Source organism: Pelodiscus sinensis, chromosome 6 (genome assembly GCF_049634645.1).
Source record: "Pelodiscus sinensis isolate JC-2024 chromosome 6, ASM4963464v1, whole genome shotgun sequence".
In the NCBI taxonomy this organism is placed as follows: domain Eukaryota; kingdom Metazoa; phylum Chordata; order Testudines; family Trionychidae; genus Pelodiscus; species Pelodiscus sinensis.
The window spans coordinates 42,576,655-42,599,985 of record NC_134716.1 but is presented as its reverse complement, the minus strand read 5'-3'; the positions used below and the strand labels follow the sequence as shown (position 1 = coordinate 42,599,985).

At 39.3% G+C, this 23,331-nt stretch overlaps 1 protein-coding gene across 6 annotated transcripts in view; it reads right to left on the bottom strand.

The window, feature by feature from the left end:
• Positions 1-2,965: 2,965 nt before the first annotated feature.
• Positions 2,966-23,331, bottom strand: part of DAPK1 (death associated protein kinase 1) — a 131,497-nt gene continuing 111,131 nt past the window's right edge. For all 6 annotated transcript variants that reach the window (XM_075931798.1, XM_075931800.1, XM_075931799.1 and 3 more), the window contains 7 exons: positions 22,883-23,105; positions 17,151-17,339; positions 15,803-16,000; positions 13,269-13,407; positions 11,324-11,444; positions 7,159-7,347; positions 2,966-5,386 (listed from right to left, as the gene is read on the bottom strand). In XM_075931798.1, the coding sequence (XP_075787913.1) occupies positions 4,154-5,386; positions 7,159-7,347; positions 11,324-11,444; positions 13,269-13,407; positions 15,803-16,000; positions 17,151-17,339; positions 22,883-23,105 (2,292 nt within the window). In that variant the 3' untranslated portion in view covers positions 2,966-4,153. The remainder of the gene's footprint in view (positions 5,387-7,158; positions 7,348-11,323; positions 11,445-13,268; positions 13,408-15,802; positions 16,001-17,150; positions 17,340-22,882; positions 23,106-23,331) is intronic.

The window sequence follows — 23,331 nt, the reverse complement described above, 5'->3', positions numbered from 1 at the left end:
AAGACATGGCAATACATCAAAAGAAACAACGAATAGGAAGTTGTACAAAGCTGAAAGTTTAAAGATCTCTATATATGCTCAGGCTAGGTTGCCTATGAATAAGTTACCCCAGGGTTGATTCTCTCATATCACTTTTAGCACCATGTAAGTTAATTTTTAGCATATAACAGAACTGATAGAGTTGAAAATTAAACTTCTAAAGTAAGGGGCTTGCAAGGGATAGGGAAACACCAATAGATCATTAGTATGAGGAATCACTGGCAAAGGACTAGGAATAATGCAAGGAATTCTCCTACAAGGATGCATAACTTGCAACATGGTTTATGGCAGTGCTGAGGTCAATAATGGTTTTCAGCTATAGAAAAGCCTCTACTAGAATCTAAAGCTTGGGGTTACTTTCAATTTTTACTGATATAGGTACGACAATCAGGAGTATGGAAAAATATCAAGACTTTAAGGGTATGTCTACACAGCAAAGTTATTTTGAAATAACAGCCGTTATTTCTAAATAACTTTACCAGCGTCTATACAGCCAAACCGCTATTTCAAAATTAAATCGAAATAGCAGAGGGCTTATTTTGAAATTGGTAAACCTCACTCCACAAGGAATAGCACCAATTTCGAAATTGCCATTTCAAAATAAGCGTTGTGTAGATGCTTATTTTGAAATAGGGGGCCTCCAGCACTTCCCAGGGTGCCTTGGTGGCCACTCTGGGCACAACAAGAAAACTCCTCTCCCTCCCCCCACTCCACCTCAAGCCCTTCAAGGGATAGACTCTGGCCACAGTGCTCGTGCCAGCTCCAAGCCTGCCAGCCCAGAGCCAGCAGTCGCTGCACCTGACCCAGTGGACCCAGCATGAACCAGGTAGCCAGTGCCAGCCAGCCCTCAACCGCTCCCCAGGACCAGTCTGTCAGCTCCCAGGAGCCTGCCAGAGGCTGGAAAAGGCGGGAGTCTGCCTGGTCCAGTGCAGAGATCAGGGACCTAATTCAGGTTTGGGGGAATGCCTCCAACGTCCATGATCTCCGCACTAAACAGAGGAATGCAACCATCTACAGGCAGATGGCTGCCAGCCTGGCCACCAAAGGCCACATACAAACTCAGGAACAGGTTTGCATGAAAATAAAGGAGCTGTGGCAGGCATATGCCAGGGCCACAGGTGGCAGTTCCCAACCAGGGGCAGACCCAGACCTCTGCCCCTATTTTGATGCTGTGGACCGCGTCCTGGGCGACAGGACCGTCCGTGCCTCCCAGGTGATCATTGACCCTGAGGCAGAGCTTGCTGCCTCCTGCTGCTCCAGCCCCTGTTGCCTCCCCAGCTACTGCTTCTCTTCCCACTCCTTCTCCCCCTCCTGCTTCTTCCTCCCCACACACCCAGGGACATTGAGGTTCCTGCACCCGCGGTGCTGGGAGACAGTTGGGCGAGCGAGACCCCCAGCCCTGAGCCCTAAGCTTCTCCTTTCCCTTCCTCCCCTGGCTTCCCCCTGCCAGCACTCTCCTCCCAGGTTTCCTCCTCTCCTCTCCCACCTTCTTTCCCCAGTCTCACCTCAGTTTCATTCCCCCACCCATCCCAGCTTTGTTCAATAAAGAGGCTTTGTTGTAATGAACACGTCTTTTATTGTACAGCAGAAAGGGGAGTTAGGGAGGGGTAAGTGGAAGGACACGAGGAAGGAATGAGGCACAAGCCCCCAGTGGGGCAGGCACACCAGGGAGACTGTTACTGCCTGCAGAATGTGCTGCCAGGCTCACAGCAAGACGTCCAGGAGAAGCACCAGAGTGCCCAGGGGCGGCTCCCGGCTCCATGCTGCAGAGTGCTGTGGTGTCCTGAGTGAGGGCAATCAGAACATGCAGAGGAAAAAAATGCTTTGCTGTCCCTCAGCGAGGTAGGCAAGCAAGCAGGGAAACTTGAGAACCGGCTGTCCAGGGGGGTCCCTTTAGGCACAGATCTCAGATAGCCGTAGGCATCAGCCACACAAGGTAACTTCTGACCTGATGCCCTGCCAGAACAGTTCTGGCACACCTTAAATGCAACTCAGTGTCCTATCAGTGTGGATACACTATTTTGAAATAGCAAAGTGCTATTTCGAAATGCATTTTGTGTCTAGACATGCTATTTCAAAATAACGCTGTAGTGTAGACCTACCCTAATGGACATTGCTATGCCACCAAAACACTAGTGTTTTGGCAGTTATAGGGGCAAAAAAAGTCCTTTTACTGACACAAGAGATCTCTGCAGAGATGCACGTGAGTTTGTAGGTAAAGTTGACCTGGCATATCTATACTAGCAAACGCTTTTCAATGACAATGACAAGGTCAAAGATGAGTTCATCAGTAATTTATCTGACAATTCTAAAGCCGCACTCATTTCTCCAAACAGAAGACTAGCACATTACTTCACTGTATCCCCTAACTCCAGGGGAGTTTACACATGTCTAGCAAATTATTTTACGCACAATATTCAGCTCTGCCTTCATGGATAGCACAGATAAAATGGCGCAAAAACAGACAAAATTCAAACATACATATTTTTCAAGTCCTAGAGCTCTCTAATTCACCTACTAATGCAAAGTGGATTTAGAAAAACTGCGCTCATTAATAAAAAGTAAAGTTAATTGTCCCCTTCCCCTGCACCAACTGGTGGTAAAGACTGATTCTTCTTCTTGATGATGACTTGTACTTTCTAATTTATTCTCCAATGTGCAAACAAAAGGCGTCAAAAAGGAAAAGTTGCTCTAATTTATAGCACAGAAGCTACATAAAAAAATCCACCTCCCAGCATTCTGGTATTTTTAGACTTAATTGTGGAAGGTATTGAAAGTCCCCAGCTCCCACTGAAATCAAGATGAAAGTGCCCAGAATCTCATAGGAGGGGTATAGGCCCTGTAGGATTACACCCTTAAATAATAGTATTTTGACCCCTTGTGGGTTAGAGAAATGATTGCTCCCAGGAAATAAAAATGAAAAGGCTGCAATAGGCAATAGTTTATTTGTTAAAAAAAATCCTTTAAAATTTTACTACGTCTTAAAGATTAAGGAAAAAATAATACTATTAATATATATATATATACACACACATACAGTATATATGTATATACACACACATTGTACCATTAAAATTACATGCTTTTCAGAACAGAGCAAGTCATGTCCCCTCACATCAATTTTAAGTTTCTGATTGCAATAAACCATGCTTCCTTTTTCTTTAAATCATCAGTACAGGAAATAAGCAAACCAGGGTCTAAAAGTGGAAAAACTATATTATGCACAAATGACAACTGACAGCTATACAATTATTCTTCTTCTGAACTGAACGTTTTATGCATGTCTTGGCGAATTCTATAACTCTGAAGTTTTACCTGAGATGTGTGAAAATAATGACGCGTGACAGTAGGTTTAACAGATTTTTTTCACATTATGGTTCAATCGAAAGCAAAGCTGATTGAGTATTACGCATTTGTACACACTATCAACATGAGAACTCTTCATAAAATAATGAATTTCTCTTTATCGAATATCTTAAATCTGCAGGTGAAACAAAAAAGGCAAGCACCACTTGCAATGATCAACATGCAGACAGTGAAACAGAGGTAGCATTTTCTTTTAAACGTCAGCAGAATCACTCAATTCAACCACACTCTTTTCTGCAAAAGGCACTCACTTTTTCTCATTTATAAATAAAATGGTGTTGAATTCCAGCAAATTGACCATAAATGTTTTCCCCCCTACAAATGTAAAAAAGTTAAGCAAAGGATATGATGAAAAGGCGAAATAGGGCATAAGAAAACACATTTTGGATGAATGTGCAACTTTTTTTTTCCTTTTAGGAAACAATTTCTATAAAAAACCCAAAACATTATAGTACATCACCCAAAAGTTAGACTTCCCAGTTAAAATGGCAATATTAAGCAGCACATTGTATATCAGAATATAATTGTAAAACACCAAAAGTACACCAGACTTTTAATAGCTAAAATAAAAAGCAACAGTTCACAGTTAAAAGTAGAAAGATTTTTCACATAAAAGGTGGTGATAGGGAGGGATAAGGACCCTCCATATAGAATTTATAGATATAAATTAAATGTCTAGAACATCATTTTGTACCCTTTACCACTTTCTGCAGTTTGAAAAGACACTGTCCATGCAAAACTTTTGTTCTTACCGTGACACTACTGAGCTAATTGAATTATAAGATGTCCCACTGTTACAGCTGGATGCATAGGCTTCTTGGCCATTAGCATCTAAATTCATTTTGAATACAGATGATGCCTTCAGTAAAAAGTCTGCTGCATCTCTGCGGCCTAATTCCCTCAGTTTAGACATTAGGATACCTATAGTGCTTTCAGGGGCATTGCTCCATTCCTGCAAAAGGGCATGGACTGGACTTGGGAGAAAAACATTTTGACTTCCATTGTTTGTATTGTATTTTGCAACGAGATCAGGAAGGCCCAGGTTCATAGCAAGAAGGCACCAGTCCTTGCCCATAGGATCAGGTGGATCCAAAAGTCGACTAAGTTTCCTCCTTGTAAGAAGATTAATATCAGAAGCATGAATATCCATTCCTAGGCCTCCCTGCGAGTAGATGTCCAGACATCCAAAGCACAATATACTGCTGAAGCTTTCTTTATAACCACCCATGGTATTAGTCAATGAGGTCTCCTTTTGGCTTTGTGCCCGGAAGAAGTCTCGAGGCTGATAGACCATCACTGGTTCATGATGTTCCCTCAGCTGCTGAGGGCTAAGGTAATGTTTCACAGTCAGCAGGCCTGGTAACGTTGTGGCCATTAAATTATCAATGGTACTACAAACAGAATCCAGAAGTAAGCAGCACTTGATCTTCTCTGTTTCCAGTCCTCTAACTTGAACCTCGATACCCTGACCATGGTTGACCAGCAACACTAAAAGCTCAGCCCCACGATTCACAATCTTTGATCCATTTATCCAAAGACGTATATCTGCATCTCCTTCAGCATTCTGTTGATGAATCCACCGACACAGGTTCACCTGAACTTTATGGAAAATTCCACAAGGGAATGGGGTGAGGTGTTCCACAGGAACAATTCTAACACCACCATAAATCAGAACCTCATCCTCCTCATCTGTCCAAGACCTGTGAAGACTATCAGTCTTGATTAGCGCTGGAATATCCACCATTGCTCCACTGCTAAGATCTCTAGCGCAGATATCCATGGCATCCAAAATCTGTATCAGTTCTTCCACATCACTGTCTGATACCAGACGCTGGATGTCCTCTATGGTATACCGACCTCTGTAATGATGTAGGGCTTTGGGATTCTCCACTGATAGGATTTTTCCAAGTACATTAGAGCAGAGCCAGCGAGGATCCAGGAGTACCACATCTTGGACAGTTTCACTCTGCATGATGTTTATCTGCTCAGAAAGAGGAAAGTTATATCTCATGAGGTACAAGTGAAAAATAGAGCTGCTCTTATGGCCTGTTCACTCACCAGTCACACAACTGAATCATGAAAGATGTATCATGAATCATGTAGAAAGATAACAGTGCATTTGCTTCCTCTCATTCATAAAACAAAAATTAGGATCCAACTATTGACTTGTTTTATTGAGAAAACCATCAGAGCACAGGGGAACATGGCTCTCAGATTTATTCCAAATTATTTCAGGAGAAATCTCTACACTTCCAACAATTTCCAATGGACACAAAGCATTCTGACCTAAAATGCAGTTTTTCCAAATTTGCACTGACAGCAACTGAAAATGGAACAGCATTTTTGGCTTGATTTCAGAGCTGCTCACATTCAACTCTAAGCCACCAGATATGCAAGGGTTCGGATGTCACATCCAAAATTCAGACCTGCTCCTACCTGCATTATTCTTTTGATTAAATGGAATTTCATGTTGGTAAAAAACTAAAACGAGCCACAAAGAGTAGAAATATAGCACAGCAGTTATAGCCAAAAATTAGTGGGAAATGACAAGTGAGGAAAGCATTACAAGCCTCCTTAATAGGTATGCAACTTTGAACAAATGAATGCTTTGCAATACCCCTACATATGATGATAATGTAGCTACAGCCAAGCAAGCCTATGAATAAACTGTATTAGCTATTAGCTCATTCTAAGTTCAACATTTTATTTCATTCTTTTCCTGAATATTTTTTTTCCATGAGTATAGTCTAAACACAGAACTTTTTAAAATAAATAAATGTTCAATGAAACAAATACACAGGATCCAAAAGAAAACTGAAGTTTGTATGGGTTGATTTGTATAGAGTATATTGTCTTGGAATGGGAAAGTAAGGAAGAATTAAGGAACTGTGCTGAGAATTTAGCAAGATTGTTAGTTCAGAATGCTCTTCTTTATCTGGAAATTCAACTTGTTAATTCTGAGATGAAGTGGCAGAAAAATGCTGCACAAGATATTTATTTATTTATTTACATAAACAATAATGTGAGCTAGAACTCATCTGCTGATTCAGATTTCTAATTTTACAAACAAAATCTGATACCAATTAGTTCTTCACTCCACTTCTGTGAAAGCTGGTCCTTTTATTCAAGGAGTATCTGTCTGTACACATTTGCCACAGATGACTTCAAAGAATGTTTTTCTTTAACCAGATCTGAAAACAATTTATTCAGCCATTTTAACTCACATTTTGTATTGAAGTTGCACTATGGATGAACTACTAAGGGCTTGTCCACACTAAGTAGTCAGTCCAGAACTAGATATGGTATGAATTGAAAATGCAATCACTATTCTGGAATATCTCCCTTTGTGGACACGCTTATTCTATACTAAGGCAAGTCCCTTTTTCAGAATCCACATTGACAAACCAAACTAGGAAGATGTGTTCATCTCCCCCCTCTCCTTCACAAGATTTATTTTCATGTTCCACCCACCAGTTACTCCAAGAAGCTTGATGCATTTTCCAATTCTACATTCCTATACCAGAAGCCACTCTCATGGTTACGCACTCTACTAACTTATTAGGATTTTCTTCATTTTTTCCACTGAATTAAAGGAAAAAAAAATAAAAAGGGGCAGAAAATACACTTTGATTCAGATAGGTTCTGGCTTTAACATAAAATCAGATCACTGATTCTAAAAAATATCCAATAATATCCAATGGAGTTTCACCTTTGTCACTACATAATTATGCAATTTGAATAAAAATTACTTACTTCTCCTATGCTATGCAACTGCTGGGCTATATGCCGTAGATCATCTTCACTTGCTAATGGATTAAGCTGTTCCTGTACGTCATAGACAAACTGCTGTAATGACATCAGCTGGTTGGGTCCAATCAGCTTTCTCCAAGAAGGGAGGGTGGAGATAATTTTCTCACAGAGGTGAGTCATAGGAGGACAAATCTAACAAAATCATAGTGAGGTTAATTTATAGTAATATTTCCACTATGATAAAAACTGGAAAATTTAGAAATACACTTGTGTATTACACAGCTGGAGAATTTGCCACAGAATCCTTTTGGATGAAAAATGTACTCCAGAACCTAAAATTTCATTTAAGAATCAATTTCTAGCCACCATGGTTACAAAGACAATCTTAATGTGAACCAATTCAGGGCTGTCTTTCTTAATCTGTGCATAAACTGAAACAATGATTTTGAATAGTATCAACTCCCCCATTCACCTGGGGATCAAGTCAAACAAAACCAAAAAATTAAAATAGCAGTTAATCACTTCACTACTGATCATGTAAGACATCACAGTAAGATGTTTATCATGAAATCCCCCAAAGTGTCCCCACACTTCCCACATGTGAGAAGTCCTAATAACGTCCTGCCCCCACAACGTCTACAACAACTGCGGTTGCAAATAGTAGGTCACTGAAAACTAAAACACTGGGGCCAACACAAAATAGACTGACTATAAAAATAACCACCACCTACGCTACTTTACCAATCATATTTTACAGGTTCATGTTTAATAAACTCATTTTTAAAATACAAATGAAGCAGAGATAATAAATAGCATAGATATGGTGCCAATGCCAGCATAAACCTGAAGTATACATGCAACCTACACCAATGTAAGAAGTTATCCATTGCTGTAGTAACACTACATTTCCCAGCATTCTTCTGTCAGCTTAGCTGCGTCTACCCCAAGTGCTGGCAAAACTGTAGGCTGGCGCTGCTAGAACGCTCAGAATTTTTCATATCTGTGGTTATGTTGATCTAAATTTTAAGTGCAAATCAAGCCTAATGGAGCGCTGCTGTAGAATTTGTCAGTTTAACCACACAGTACAAGATCCCTTAAGCTACTATCCCCTTTCCCAACTAGAATCTGGGAATATCTTTTTCAGAATACGACTCTAGGAAAATTGTCTACATCTGATTAACATATTTCTGAAATTACACTGCCAGTGGTTAAGTAACACACAGTCTACTTGCATAATAAAAATACTGGAAGTGTCCATAATACTGTTTTGTTATTTTAGGAGTCACTGAAGTCATAAAGCTGGCTGAATTATGAACTGAAATCACAGCTTTAAACTGCAAGTCACAACTATTTTATTCTATTTAACCCCCCGCCCCCACCAAAAAAGGCTTAGATTTACTAACAATTTTTTAAATATGGGAGAAGGTTTATGGAAGATTATGCTCTCTCTCCTAGGACACCTCTTTGGGGGGGGGAGGGTCTTCATTCAGGACACATTGTTTTCATAGGGAACTATTGGTCCCTTATTGAAATTTGTGCCATTGGCCAGATTAACACAGTGGTTCCCAACAGCTGGTCTACAGTCCGCTGGCTGCTGGGCTGTGGCAGCTCTGGGGGCAGGGCCTGGGATACACTGCCCAGCGCCTCACAACAGTCGCAGCGGGATGGGATGTTCTATCCTGCCATTCAGATAACCAGCACCGGGCAGGGGCGGGGTCTCTTACCGGACACAGAAGAGCAGTTTGTTGTGCGATGGGAGGGCCGTACAGAGCCCAGCATGGTAGCCTTAGAGCAGCCATAACCCAGGCAGCAGCGCTCAGCTGGGGACTGGGAGGCAGCACAGGGCTAGGTGAGGGAAGTGGGACAGGCACTGATGGCTCCAGGGGCAGGGTTTGTGTTTGGGCTTTGGGTGGGTGGGGGGGAGGCTCTAAGATGTGCAGGGGCTAGCATTAGGGGCAAAGGTAATACTGGGGAGCTTTGGGGCAGGGCTAGTACTGAGGAGCTCTAATGGGTGGAGGCTCACACTGGAGGGCACTGGAGCATTGGGGTGGGGAGCTCACATGGGGGGCTCTGGGGCAGGGCTAGTAGTAAGGAGGCTATAGGGGCAGGGCTGGCACTGGGGGGCTCTGGAAACAGGAGGCTGGCACTGGGGGGCTCTAAGGAGCGGGGAGATGGGCACTGAGGCATTTGCGATGGGGGCTGGCACTGGAGGACTCTGAAGTTGGGAGGCTGGCACTGGGAAGTTGAGTGCAGGGGACTTTTGGGTTAGTGGCTGGCGCTGGGGGATAGTAGAGGGGTGGGGAGTCTCTAGGGGTTAGAGATGACACTTGGGGGCTCAGGAGGCCAGGGTGTACCCCAACCCCAGCGCCACCATGAACAGCCAGCTTCAGTGGCTCTGGGGGCCGAGGCTTTAGGCAGACTGGTAACATTTTATTTGCATATTCAGTATTTGCATAATGAATATGCAATTATGCAAATAAAATGTTACCAGTTTGCCAAAAGTTTGTGAATGAATTTGCCGGTCTGCAGTATAAAAAAAAAGGTTAGGAACCACTGGATTAACATATTAAAGTCATTACAAATCAACAATCAATCATCGCAGAAAATGTACAGCTTTCTACTTTACGATTCATTGCTTGGAATTGATGGATCAGAGTCCCTTGGCTCCCACAGACCACAGTGTCAGCAGGAACTGAGAATTCATACCTACACTGGGATATTTATGATTATTTTGTTTAAGCTGAACTGGGACTAATACCACTGGTAACTGGACTTTTTTTTGACACCATGTCTGTTAAACCTGTTGTATGCAACTTTAATTGATGCTTCGGTAAAATAGGTCCAGCCTACTGAGAATTGCTAACACTAGAGCTCCCACTAGAGCAAACACTAATTCAACTGAATAGGTGTTAACAACAATGGGAATTCTTTAGCAAAATCTTCTGTGCAGACAAAAACAAACTTATTGCAGAGATAAGAGGCTGTAAAATGGTTTTGTAATTGAACTGTAAGCCTTACAAAAATTAAATAAGACAACCTGGCCCTGAGCTGTTAGGATGAGATAATATAAAGACAACGATGCACATCAGAAACCTGTGATTAATAAAGAAATAACCATTAAAAAGACAGTAACAGAGGAATAAAAAAACTTTAATGATCATCATAAGCCTCTGTGAACCCAATCTTCACTGAATAGTGAAGTATCTTCTTTAAGCTCACTTAAGCTAGAAAAAGATATTTCCATTAGGGATGTTAATGTGTACTCAAGTACACCCTTAACCAATAAGTCCGTGCTCAATGGTAAGCCCCCTCAGTTTCACACAGCCCCCTGCTTCTGTATAAGAGGCAGTGAGGAAGTAGGTGGACAGGTGGAAGAAGGGGGCCAGTGCGCATGGAATGCTGGCTTTTAAGCTGGCTCCCATGCAGCTGCCTGCCAACCACTACCCCCACATGTAAACATGTAACTGTTGGAAAATTAAACTGTTACACATTTCAGTTACACATTTAGACAAATACACACATTTTAACATCTCCAGTTTCAATGATGGTGCTGTCAAATTAAAATATTTCAAACACAAAATATTCTTTTAACTTAAAATTCTACCTGTGGTCATCAAAACTAAAGATATTTATATTTGCTCTTTATATTTCTTGCTGACTTTTTTGCATTTTCTCACACTAGACAATAAGAATCAAATTAGTAGTTTCTAGACAGTTAGATTGCCTGATCCACATGCATTGATATGACACTGCAGTATCCTGGTTGCAACACAACAGAAGCACTTTAGAAAAAACAAACAACCTTTTCTATTAGGATTTTTTTTTTTTAAAAGTCAGATATTTGTATTAGTCTTCAGTTTTATAAAAACTGATTTTTACAAAATTCAAATTTCAGCCTAGTTTGACCTAACAGGGCACCTCTGAAGAGCAGGAAAAAAACCTTTTTTTCTATTCCCTTCAAACCTCAGTGTGTGGAACCTCATTGCCCACTTTAAGTGCCTCTAGCTACCAGGGTGTTCAAAGAAGAAAAACTGCACCTATTCCCCGTGAACTCCATGCGGCCCACCTGTTATGTCTGAGCAGCAAGAAGCCTGTAATGACTTCCCCATGCAAATTCCCTTCAAACCAGAATTTCACAGAAATTGGCCCAGCCTTCAGCACTACTCACAGAAATTATCTGGCTTCTTAATTCTTGCAGGTGATTCCGAAGAAGCTTCATATCTTTAGAGCCAGATGCTCCGGCATCCAAAACAAATAATTTGTCCAAAATCTGAAGATCATTTCCAAACCTAAGAGAAACACATGCAGTATTTATTTCTAGTCCCAAACCAAAATGTATTTGAATTTACCAAAATGTAAATTTGTTTTAAAAATCACAATTTTTTTTCCTTTAGCTTTAAAGGAATCATGAAAAATGGAATGAACATGAACAGTAAAAAGTTAAATACTCATTAACATGCACAATATGATATGTAAAACATACAACTGTAAACTAATATTTAATTAAGATAAAAAGAGTTGTTAAGATTAAAAGTTACTCTCATGTAAGCAGCAACAAAGTGCTCCATATATGTTATATGAAGGGTATTACAGAAGAATCAAGGGATAGTAAGTAGACATATTAGTTACATGGGTTACAGCAAGCAAATGTACTGCTAGAAAAGTGATATCAATGATTTGTTTATAATAAGAACCACATGAGCTGGGCTCATGTGAAATGGCTTTTTTAACACTCATTTTTTAGACTGGCCAGCCACAATTATATTTGTTTTTACAAGTTTAGCAATGAAATGTCATTTGCTGACAAATGCCAAGGATTATACACAGATATCTGTTGTTCAATTTCAGTAGATAAGGATATTGCCCTAATAAAATATACACTAGACATCTGGGGGATTCAGCTTAAGACTAAATCTCGTTACACCCTTCTCTTAACAGACCCTACTTAGAAGGCCTGAATGGTTCCCCTTACCATGCTATTCCTATGAATTGTGTATAGTTTAGGAGGCTTGTTTGTGAAAATACCTAACCCTGAAAGCCAGTGCTATTCTCTCTGCAATTCAGTTTGGTTTAGGTCAGACTTTCCAACATGTAGAAACACTTGTGGGTTCATTCTCTTTTTTGTCCATATTGCCATGCAGCTCTTCAGAAAAAAATGTATAAATACACCTGTGTGATTTATTTTTGTATACTACGTATCTTAAATTAAAGGATAAAACTCCACTGTGTCTTAACATTGCAACATTTATAAAACAAGTCACCCATTTTTCTCAGATGTTGCCTCAAGACTTAAACTTACAGGTGTTAGGCAACCTACTCATTTTATAACCATCAAGTATTTTCCATTTTTTCCACAAAACTATATTGCAAGACCATTTTCACCATAAAAATCAGCAACCAAAGCAAAGTACTGGATTTTCTTTGCTCCTATACAGATGAATGAACATTTTCTAAATGACTGTGAACCCCTCAAATCAACAACCAGCTTTGGCATTTCCACGTTTTAATACAGTAATTCCTCATTTAACACTATAGATATGTTTCAGAAAATGATTGTGTTAAGTGAAAACGTGTTATGCTCGGTCAATTTTCCCACTTAAAATAATGGAAAAGGTGGGGGTTGCATTTCAAGTGGTGGTGTCTGTTGGGATCGGGATACAAGGTTGGGGGAGAAAGGGGACTGGGTTACAGCAGGGAAGGGAGGTGCTTGGTTCTGGGGAAGAGAAGGAAAGAGAGGGAAGGGAGATTGAGTTGAGGGAAGCCCCGTGCAGCCGCCGGTGACAGGCCAGCTGGGGAAACCCAGCCTTCGGCCTGCAAGCGGGGGCGGAGGAGAGGGGGCAAGGCCTCTGGCGAGGGGGAGTCAGCAGGGAATGGCGCAGCGAGTGGCGAACCCTCTGCCGCTTTGCAGGGAGGCGGGGGAAGCCCTGCGCAGCCACTGGCAACAGGCCGCCTGGGAAAATCACGTTATTCCGGGGACGGTCATGTAATTCAAAAAACATTCCCTTAAAAAAAAATCGTGCTATCGTGAAAACATGTTAAGCGGGCACGTGTTAAATAAGGAATTACTGTACTGCATTTAAATTTTTTAAATAACACATGGCTCCTCTTCTCACCTGTTTCTGATTTCTTTCAGCAATGACATGTCTTTGTCATATCCAAATTCTCCTCCAACAGGGCGAGGAAGATTCACAATATCTGCATGGGTGGCCACCAGGACAACATGTAATGGATTTTTCAATCTTCCACCAAAAGCTTCACGAGAGAAAAAACACACATTCAGAGTACAATAATTTCAGGAAAAGTGCTCTGACTGTACCCTAAGGCAGAGGCGAATCTTATATTTTTGACAAACTTTATGAATTCACTTGCCAACTTAACCCCCCCCCCTAAATCTTAAGGGCTGTTTGTTTGATGTGATTTTTATTTATAGTCCATATATATATGGATGGCTTGCTCTTTCAAATAATGTTACAGATAGTAACACTATACGACTATTTTTAAAACACCATAAATATCACCGACACTACTAACAATTCAGCTACAAACTATTAAACTATTTTGGGAACGACATTTTAAATCAGTAACAGATCAACTACTTGCAAAGATTCTTGGTAATTCTTTGGATGATCTTTAATACTACAGGATGCAAGTTAGATGACTGTAGGGAGAACACAAATTATCTACTTCATTCATACTGTGGTATGAATGCAATTGTACAGTACTTACACAAACAATGAACTCTCACTTAGGTGAGAGGTAAGTAGGAAAGCCTGGAAGATACCATGAAAAAGAATGAGAAAAAGAAAGATACAAATGGCACAAGAATGAGGTGATCATATGGAACATACATTTATACAGCATGTGCTCTAGCAGATTATCCAGAAAAAGAGAGTCGAGTTGGTCAAATTTTACAAAATACAGGTCAAGTCCTGTGATCTTCATTTCATCCTCACCCTGGCAAATCATCAATTAACTTTATTCACTCTTCAAACTCTGGAGACTTCAACAATTTTGCCAGAGTGATCCATTATGCTTACACCACACAAAAATACCCTTTTATAAGTGTGGTGATAAAAAAATTAGTGTTGTGACCTATAATGCAAGCAGTATTCTTTTCTGACCTTTTTTTTTTTTTTTTATTTTTATAAATAAAGGACCTAGTGGAATTGGCTAGGAAACTATTCCAAAGCTTTAAGACTTCTGTTAATATAGGGTGACATTTTGTTAGCTAGTTGAAGGATTTCCTATAAACTATTAGCAGCAAGGTCATCAAGTTGAACAACTTCGTTAGTTACTGTACTATAAAGTTAAACTGACATAACCAAATATGATTAATCATTTTGCAGGAAGAATTGACCAAGTTTAGTTCTATATTTGGCTGTATCACATTTGGATTCTAGGAACTGCTGAAATATTATATTAACTTAAGCTTAAGTATTAATTTTTGGCAAACTCCCGAGTCTTCATTACACAACTATTTGGATACCAGTTGGATCTAAATGCTCCTTTTTTTAAAGCTCCAAATGAAAGTGAAAGTCTGAACTGAACTCTCCGAACTGGAGGAAGGCAAACCAACATAGGCCTGTACTAAGTTCATAAATTAGGTAGATAAAATATCACTTGGGCTCTGAGATAATGCATTTAATATTAGCCAAAGTATCAGTAGGGAATTTTCAGCTATAAATAAATATTTTGATATGTCTACCAGGTGATTTTTATCACTTAATAGGCTTTCTTTTTCCATACATGTCTAATCAGATCTATTGGCTCCAACAGAGTTTTAGTTGATGAAGCCAAGACAGAATCTTGGGCTTGGTTCTTCCATCAAACTGTCAGAGTATATGTGGATGAATGCTCAACTTCAATAAAAGCTAAATAAATTGGTATAAACCACAGATGTCCTTAAGAGTAAGATGTCCTTAATCTTAAAAAAAATACAATTAAGTCGATTGGTTTGATTTACAAGCAATTCCAAACCACATAAGCAACTCAAGTATTAAACAAGAGATCTCATTTGAAAACAGAACAAAGCCTTAGCAAATGTTAAGCAAAGTTTAACACAGATATTAGGCTCTGTACACACCAATGCTTAAAAGGAGTCAAAGTAATTTAAAGTCTAACTATAAGTCCAGCTCAACAGGTTTGAGCAGAACATGCAGAAGTTCACCATAATTTTAAAACCCAATCTGACAATTTTAACCCATCCACACTGGCCAACCCAGCTAGTGCTGGAAATCAGTTTAGCTGGGGTTGGATTTAAACAGAATTTAAGCAATGTTTCCACACTTAGTTTAAAGACCCAGTGCATTTGTATCCTGTATGTAAACAAACAGTACACAAGAACGTCAAAGTAATTCTCTGGCATGAAACTTCAGTTTAAGGACTTAGGGAACAATTTCAGAACCACACAAGGCTCTCTACACTATTTAAGCATAAACCTAAACAATTTTAGTAAGGTTAAGTGCATGTGACCCTGTTTAAACCCTCTGCTATGAGGGAGAAGTTCACCTCTATACAGAACTCTTTTTTAAAGTTGATATCAGTGGAATGCAGGAAAATGAACAAGGGACAGGACTCAAAGTTACAGGGAAACAAAGGTTTTTATCCCCCTTGCACAGAAGGTATATAGACACACAGTTTTGCATACCTATGGGTTCCTCAATTGGGACCAGCGATTTCAGGAAATTAAGCCAAAAGGTCACTTGGTTTAATTGGATTTCATAAGGTTCTTCAAGACTAAAGAGCACAATGTGAATTGTGGTGGGATCATTCGCAGCAAAATAATCGTAACAGCAGAAATATACAGGATTCCCAGAGAATTCCCACACGCTGAAATCACCAATTCCTGTAAAAGGGAACAGATTGGTAATCAGGTCAAACTTCTATTAAGAGCTCTCTTCCTTTAATATTGGAGGCAATGTTTTTCCAGGGCTGACATCTGGAAGCCACATGTAAGTGTCTAGAAGTCACAGACCCATGCAGTGTCAAAAACGTAAGATAGAAGATTATTCATAAATCTGTCCATTTTGCTTTGAAGCTGCTGGCAAATCAGAGTAGGCTTTAACAATCACATTTTACTTCTAATTACTACATAAGAACAGCAAGGGTGGGGAAATGGATTAGTTTTCTGATATCTATTTTTGCTGCAGATGTAAGATGTGTTAGCTTTTTACAGTTAGTTCTCTGAACCTGACAAAGCATATGCACGTGTACCAATGTAGTAATGTTACTAGTACTCTAGAAAAAAACTGGAAGCATCAATTATGCTACAAACAGAATGTAATGGAATTCTATTCTTTACAATGGAATAGTTCCTACTCACAATCTGCAGTGTAGCTATAACACATTTTTAACCTAAATCCATTACATGATTGTGCTGAAAGAGAATAACTTTGGACAAGTGCTGATTCCATGCCAAGCTGCTCATCACATAGAGTACATGTTTTACAGCATGTTGCATTTATAAAAATATTCTTCCACCTAAGATTAAAAGTGTAAACCCCATTTGATCCTGGAACAACTGATTTGGTAGGTAAAACATTACCCCGATTTGAGTTTAACTTGAGGGGAAAAAAAAATCAGGTAATTTACAATGGGACAAGTTGATAAAACAGTTTCATGTGAAAGTTGTTTGTGGCAAGGACCAGTTATAATGACTATGCACTCAAAGCATCATGCACACCTAGGACAACAGGCAAGTAATAACGGTTCACTCTTGGTCCAAAACGTTGTGTGTGGAGTGGTTAAAAAAGTACCTATAAATAAATAAATAATACACAAACCAGTCAATATTAGTAGTGCCTTTATAATGTATTGAATTTCACAGAGCTATATGTAGGCCTAATCTCTGCTTTTTTTTTTTTTTTTTTTTTAAAAAGGTATACCCACTGAACTAGTGGATGTGGCTCAGGGTAATGCTCAAAGTAGAGTTTAAATTTAAATATTTAAAACTAGTAAAGCCACTGGCAAACACATTAATTTAATTAATTCATTACCATTCAAGTAGGCATTTTGAATGTCGATAGCCTTGGTAGACTGGTCATCCGCAGAGCAGTGAGAATGGTGAGATGGTGAAACAAATGCTTCTAGCATCCCTTTGGTAAGGCCTGGCTCAAACATCATGCTGCGACTTCTCACGCTAACATTTTCACAGCCAGGGTAAAGATTTGTAATGCTCACTGAAACTGAGTCAAGAAGAAAGATAAAAATAACCTTGTCATGGTTGTAAAGTGATCTGTTTATCATGTGCTGGGCATAAAAATGGATTTAAAAATATCAATAGAGGCACCCAGGATTATCAACAGTTGTGAACAATGTCTGTACTCAAGATTCAGAACCAGAAAATACCTCTTACTAGAGCTGATTCAGTACTTTAGAATACCCTCTCTCTTGGCCAAGTGGCTCTTCTTGAGAGATTGAATTAGGCATAAAGGGCTTTAAAAAGGAGGGGGGGGGGAAGAGAGAAAAGGAATATAAAGGAGAGCCATGGAAGTGTAAGAAGGCAAGCACACAGGGAAATGGGAATAAGGAAAAGAGAAAGGAAGAGAATAGAGGTAGCGTACAATGTGTCTAACACCATTCAACAGACCTTCCAGTTTCAATCTGCTGAGATTTTCCACCAAGGTAGAGAGACCATTGTTCAGGTTTTCAGTAACTTATACAATTTCTACTGAGCTTGGTCTCAAGAATATTCACAGATTGGGAAAGTACTTTTGTTTCTAGATTACTCAATGATAAAATAATGATGTGTTAGAGATAAGGTTTGGTGGTCTGAAAGGACAACTTCCCATATAGTACTATTAGCCCCGAAAAGACACGGGGGGAGGGGAGGAGGTCAAAAAATGGAAATGACAGAACAGAGTTTGTGAAAATGAACGTTCATTCATTATATTGCTTTACAATTTAGCATTATTAAAGGACTACAGCTCCCTCATGTGGACATATTTATAACTGTATAAAGGTGCTTTAGATTGGTATTCCTATACAGCTATAAACTATACAGCTACCTCCAGACTGCATCCCTCTACCTATCACGCACCCTTTTGAAAGTGAAAGTAAAGTCTAGCCGTGGCTCTGCTGACAGTGGGGAGGTTTTTCGGCAGATCCTGTACTCTTCATTTTTTGAGGAGTACAGGATTTGCCGAAAAACCTCCCCACTGTAGGCAGAACTCTAGAAAGGGCACGTGATCGACAGAGTGCCCAAACGTGAGTATGCAAATTAAGCCTGGGATATTTAAATCCCAGGCTCATTTGCACTTTCAAAGTGCCTAATCTACATCCATCTGTCAGCAGAGGGGTGTAGTTTAGACACACCCTACCTGTATAACTTTTTACTGATATAACTGCACCTACAGAAGAAGAGACTGTATGGCATAACTATTTTGATTTAAAAAAAATTGCCTCCCTCCTCTGATTAAGTAGTTATAGTGGCCGTAAATCAGGGCCAAGTTAGATTCTGAAATATCAGCTCAGAAATCGAAAGATGGTAGTTTAATAATTCTTCCTACCACAAGACCTGAAGTTACCATTATGATACACAGATTAGGGATGTGAGGACTGACTATCTGATAAGCAAATGTTTATCAGATAGTCAGGTTAGTCGACTAATCCATTCCCCCACCCTTGCTGCTTCTACCAGAAAGAGGTGGGGGGCAGGGGAGAGAGGAAGAGGAAGGGATACTTCAAAGCGGCAGCGCTGCTTGGATCCTGGGGCCAGCTGGCATGTCCCCAGGCTGCATGTGGTGTTTCAAAAGTGGCAGCGCTGCGTGGAGGCAGGGATCACTCCCCAGCTGATCCCAGGCTCCACGAGGTGCTGACGCTTGTAAACGCCTCTAGGAGCCTGATGTTGGGATCCCCATGGCATTTCAAAGCAGCAGCTCCACATGGAGCCTGGTCCCCTAGGGCTATTGCTACACTTTAAAGATGGAGGTGCCCTATCAACTAATTGAATAGTCAATGCAAAATCTACTGACTATTTGATTAGTCAATTAGTTGATATTTTAACATCCTTAATACAGATTTTAATTCGGAAACAAGTTGACACACAAAACTCAGAAATATCACTCTACATTTGCTACTTTATGTGAAGTTTGATTTGACCATGCAGGCAATACAAGCTTCAGAAATACAAGCTTTTAATGACCTAATAAACAAATCAGGTGCATATTATAGCATTACACTACATTAAGCAGTCATTTCTTCATTAGGTATTTTTCCCTACCTAAAATAGTAACAGTAACAATGTGTATTTAATATTTTTCAACTAAAATACCAAAACCCAGAATGCTACAAGTACTTAAAAGACTAAGCATAGATTAAAATGAAACAATGCTAGCATACATTACGGTTTTATAGTTTTGTGAACAAGACAGGAAGTTAATATTTATGGTTTTTACAGTAATCATAAGCTTGTTTCTTTTTGCATACAAGATTATGTATTGCTATTACAATCGTTAACTAATATACATTGTTGAATTAATTACATTATGGTCACTTTTTGCATTAATTACATTTAGTGCTGCTCATTTGATGCCTGATACAGACTGTGAGAAAGTGTGACACATATGCAGATGCAGTATGAGGCATCAGATGAGCACCTTTTATAGCAACTAGGGGTGTTAATAAGTGTTTAAGTAATTGTGTAACCACTGAAAATTTCAACAATTACACACAGGGAGGCAGGCAAGGAGCCAGTGCGCACGGGAAACTGCATGTAACATTCTTATACAAGGGAAATACCCAAGAAACCTGCTACAAGACCATTCAACTTCAAAAAGTGAAACTATACAAAAACGAGGAAGCTAATTACATGGAAATTAAAAGGAACAGTCACAAGAGTGAAATACTTGCAAACTGCATGGAAACTACTTAAAACACCATACTATAAGCCAGAAGTGGGCAAATTCCAGCTTCTAGGCTGGATCTTGTCTGTAGGGTTAATATGTGATATATTCACTCAAGAGTTCTGAAGGAATTTAACTATGAAATTGTAGAACTATAATGTGATATGGAACCCATCACTTAAAATCAGCCTCATTGCCATATTACATTACTAAAGGGTAACTAACGTAATACCTTATTTTTTTTTTAGAAAAAGGCTCCAGAGGCAATCCTGGCAATTACATACCAGTAAGCCTAATTTCAGTACCAGGCAAAATGGTTGAAACCATAGTAAAGAACAGACTTATCAGACACGTGGATGAACATGACGTTTTTGGGATGCATCAGCACAGCTTTTGTAAAGGGAAATATACTAGAACTGAGAAGATCAACAAGCACGTGGACAATGGTGACCCTTTGTTATGGTGTATCTGAACTTTCTATGTGTTTGACAAGGTCCGCACCAAGGCTCTTAAGAAAAGTAGGCAGTCATGGTGGAAGGGGGAAGGATAAGTAACTGCTTAAAAGACAGTAAACTATGAGTGGGAATAAATGATCAGTTTTCCCAGTGTAGAGAGAAATAATGGAGTCCTCTTAAGATTTGTACGGGGGGGGAGAGGGGGGGAGAAAACCAGTGGTTTTCACCATATTCATAAATGATCTGAAAAAAGGGCGAACAGTGAAGTGGCAACGTTTGTAAATTATATAAAATTACAAGACAGTTAAGTTTAAAAGCTGATTGTGAAGAGTTACAAAGGGTTCTCACAAAACTGAGTGACTGGGCATCAAAATGGTAAATGAAATTCAGTGCTGATAAGTGCAAAGTAATGCACCTTGGAAAACCATCCCAACTATACATACAAAATGATAGGATCTAGGTTAGCTGTTATAACGCATGAAAGATGTTGGCGTCATTGTGTATTGTTCTCTGAAAACATCTGCAGAGTTTTCACTGGACGTCAAAAAAACATTGGTAACAATTTGTTAGGAACCATTAGGAAAGACAGATAAGCAGCCCAAAATATCATAATGCCATTATATTAACCCACACTTTAAATACAGCAGGTAATTCTGTTTACTCCATTTCAGAGATAGATTAGAATAGGAAAAAGTACAGAGAAAGGCAATAAAAAAAGATTGGGATATGGAAGTTTCTAGGAGAGATTAAAGAGACAGGGACAGTTTAGCTTATAAGAGATGATTTGGGTGATAGGGCGCGGGAAGAGGATAGAAATCTATAAAAATCACAAATGGTACAGGGGAAAGTGTTACTCATACCTTCACATAACAAGAAATAGGGGTCAACCAATGAAATTAATATGCTGGTTTGAAACAAGCATAAAGCAGTGCTTCTTCATACAATACAGTCAACCTCTAGTTGTCAGGGGAGCTGTGAAGGCCCTAAGTAGAACTGGGTTTGAAAAAGAATTCGATAAGTTCATGTAGGATAGGACCATCAATGGAGACTGGCCAAGATGTTCAGCAATGCAACTTGATCACACTGTGTCCCTCGAAGTCTTGACTGCAAGAAGCTGGAAATGGACTTGATAATGGACCTTTTCTATTCCTCTTAAGCACTCTCCACTGGTTGGACCCAGTTAGGCTATTCATACATTTTCACTTAAAGCAATATTGTGTACATAGTACCATATGTACAACAATTCAAGTTCTTCCAGAATGGGGTAGTTTAAAAATAAAGAAATGAAGATTTTTCCTTGCTTCATATGGTTACATGGGACTGAATTTTTGTATGAAGTAGTGGAGATATGCAGTATGTGGTGATTTGCGCAAAACACACACACACACACACACACGTCTCTGGTTTATATGGCTGTGTCTCATCTTGAAACCTTATCCCTCCTGGTTTCTAACTTTTTTAAAAACGACAACCCCCCTCCTTCCTGTGCTAGGTCCAGTAGATACATGTCTGTATTTCTTGATAGTTTAATCTTTTTGTGCAATAGCCTATACATTGAGATTCTCTGTTCCATTACTTTCTTATTTCAACTCTACTCTCATTAAATAATTCCTGTGTAATATGTGAAAACTTCTTTTAGTGATTCACTGACCATTCATACATTGTATCTTTATGTCAGAAACCTTTCAGCCTGTTCTTTCATCAGAGTTTTATTCTCCTTCCTATCCTTGGCATAAATTGACTGAAAGTGAAGCAAAGAAAAACTGTCACTATGTACCGTTTCCTAACATATTTAGGCATTACCTTAAAACGATTCAGTGATAAACATTAAGTATTAGTGTTTTTTAATAAGAATAATGAACCAACTTAAAGACAAAACTTATCTATTTGATTAAAAACACTTCTAAAGCATGCTTTCAAAATGTTTAACTCCAACACAACTCCCCCACTCCCTGCATCACTCCTGTGTTAGAAGAGAGATAAATAGGGATGAATTCATTTATTACTTTCATACAACCATTTCTGAGGTACAAAGCAGCAATTGCTGAATATCACATAAACAGTTTAGGACTGGAAGCAGATAATATAATATTCTAATGAAAATGCTTGTTGGATAAAGATGACCCATTACATTTTGTCAAAAATTGGAATTTGGTCAGGACATGGACCTAACATCTTTACATTTACAAAATAAATAAATAAAAATCACTCAATCCAGAATATTTGTGACAAGTGGTCAGGTCCTCTGCTTTCCATCTCATCTGATACAGTAAAAGTTTCTCTGGCTAATCTTGTCCCTGTAACACTCACTGTTCATCTTCCTGCTCAGGCACCAACAATGAAAACCATTTATCTGCTTTGGTTTCCTAAGACCCTTTCTCCTGTTCTTTTACTTGAAATGCTATAAAACTAGAAGCCTTAAAGTGATACCTGATGGCTTGGTAGACAAGGGTGAAGGTGGAAATCTGGTTGAGTTTGTGGAGGAAAGTCTTGGTCTTCGTCTTCTAAAAAAACTCCTTATTAGACCACACTTGAGAGATTCCACAAGAGTAGTTTTCCCAGACCCTGAATGTCCAAACAATTTAAGTTTTATTCTTGGCTGTGGGTTTTGAGTAGGTCTAAGTTGTTGGATAAAAAGTCCTCTATGAGTATCCTAAATCAAACAGAATGCAGAAATTAAATCTATTACCATGTAGAAAAATATCCCAATAAGAATCCTAAACTCTGTATTTTCAGTTTAATCAGAGTTTGAAAATACTTTAGAATACATTGTCTTAAATGAAGTGTATTGGAGGCATTTAGCAGTGTGTCTCTTTACATTCTGGGTCAATTTATTAGCTATCCTTAAAATGGAAATAAAGAGAGACATTCAACAGGCT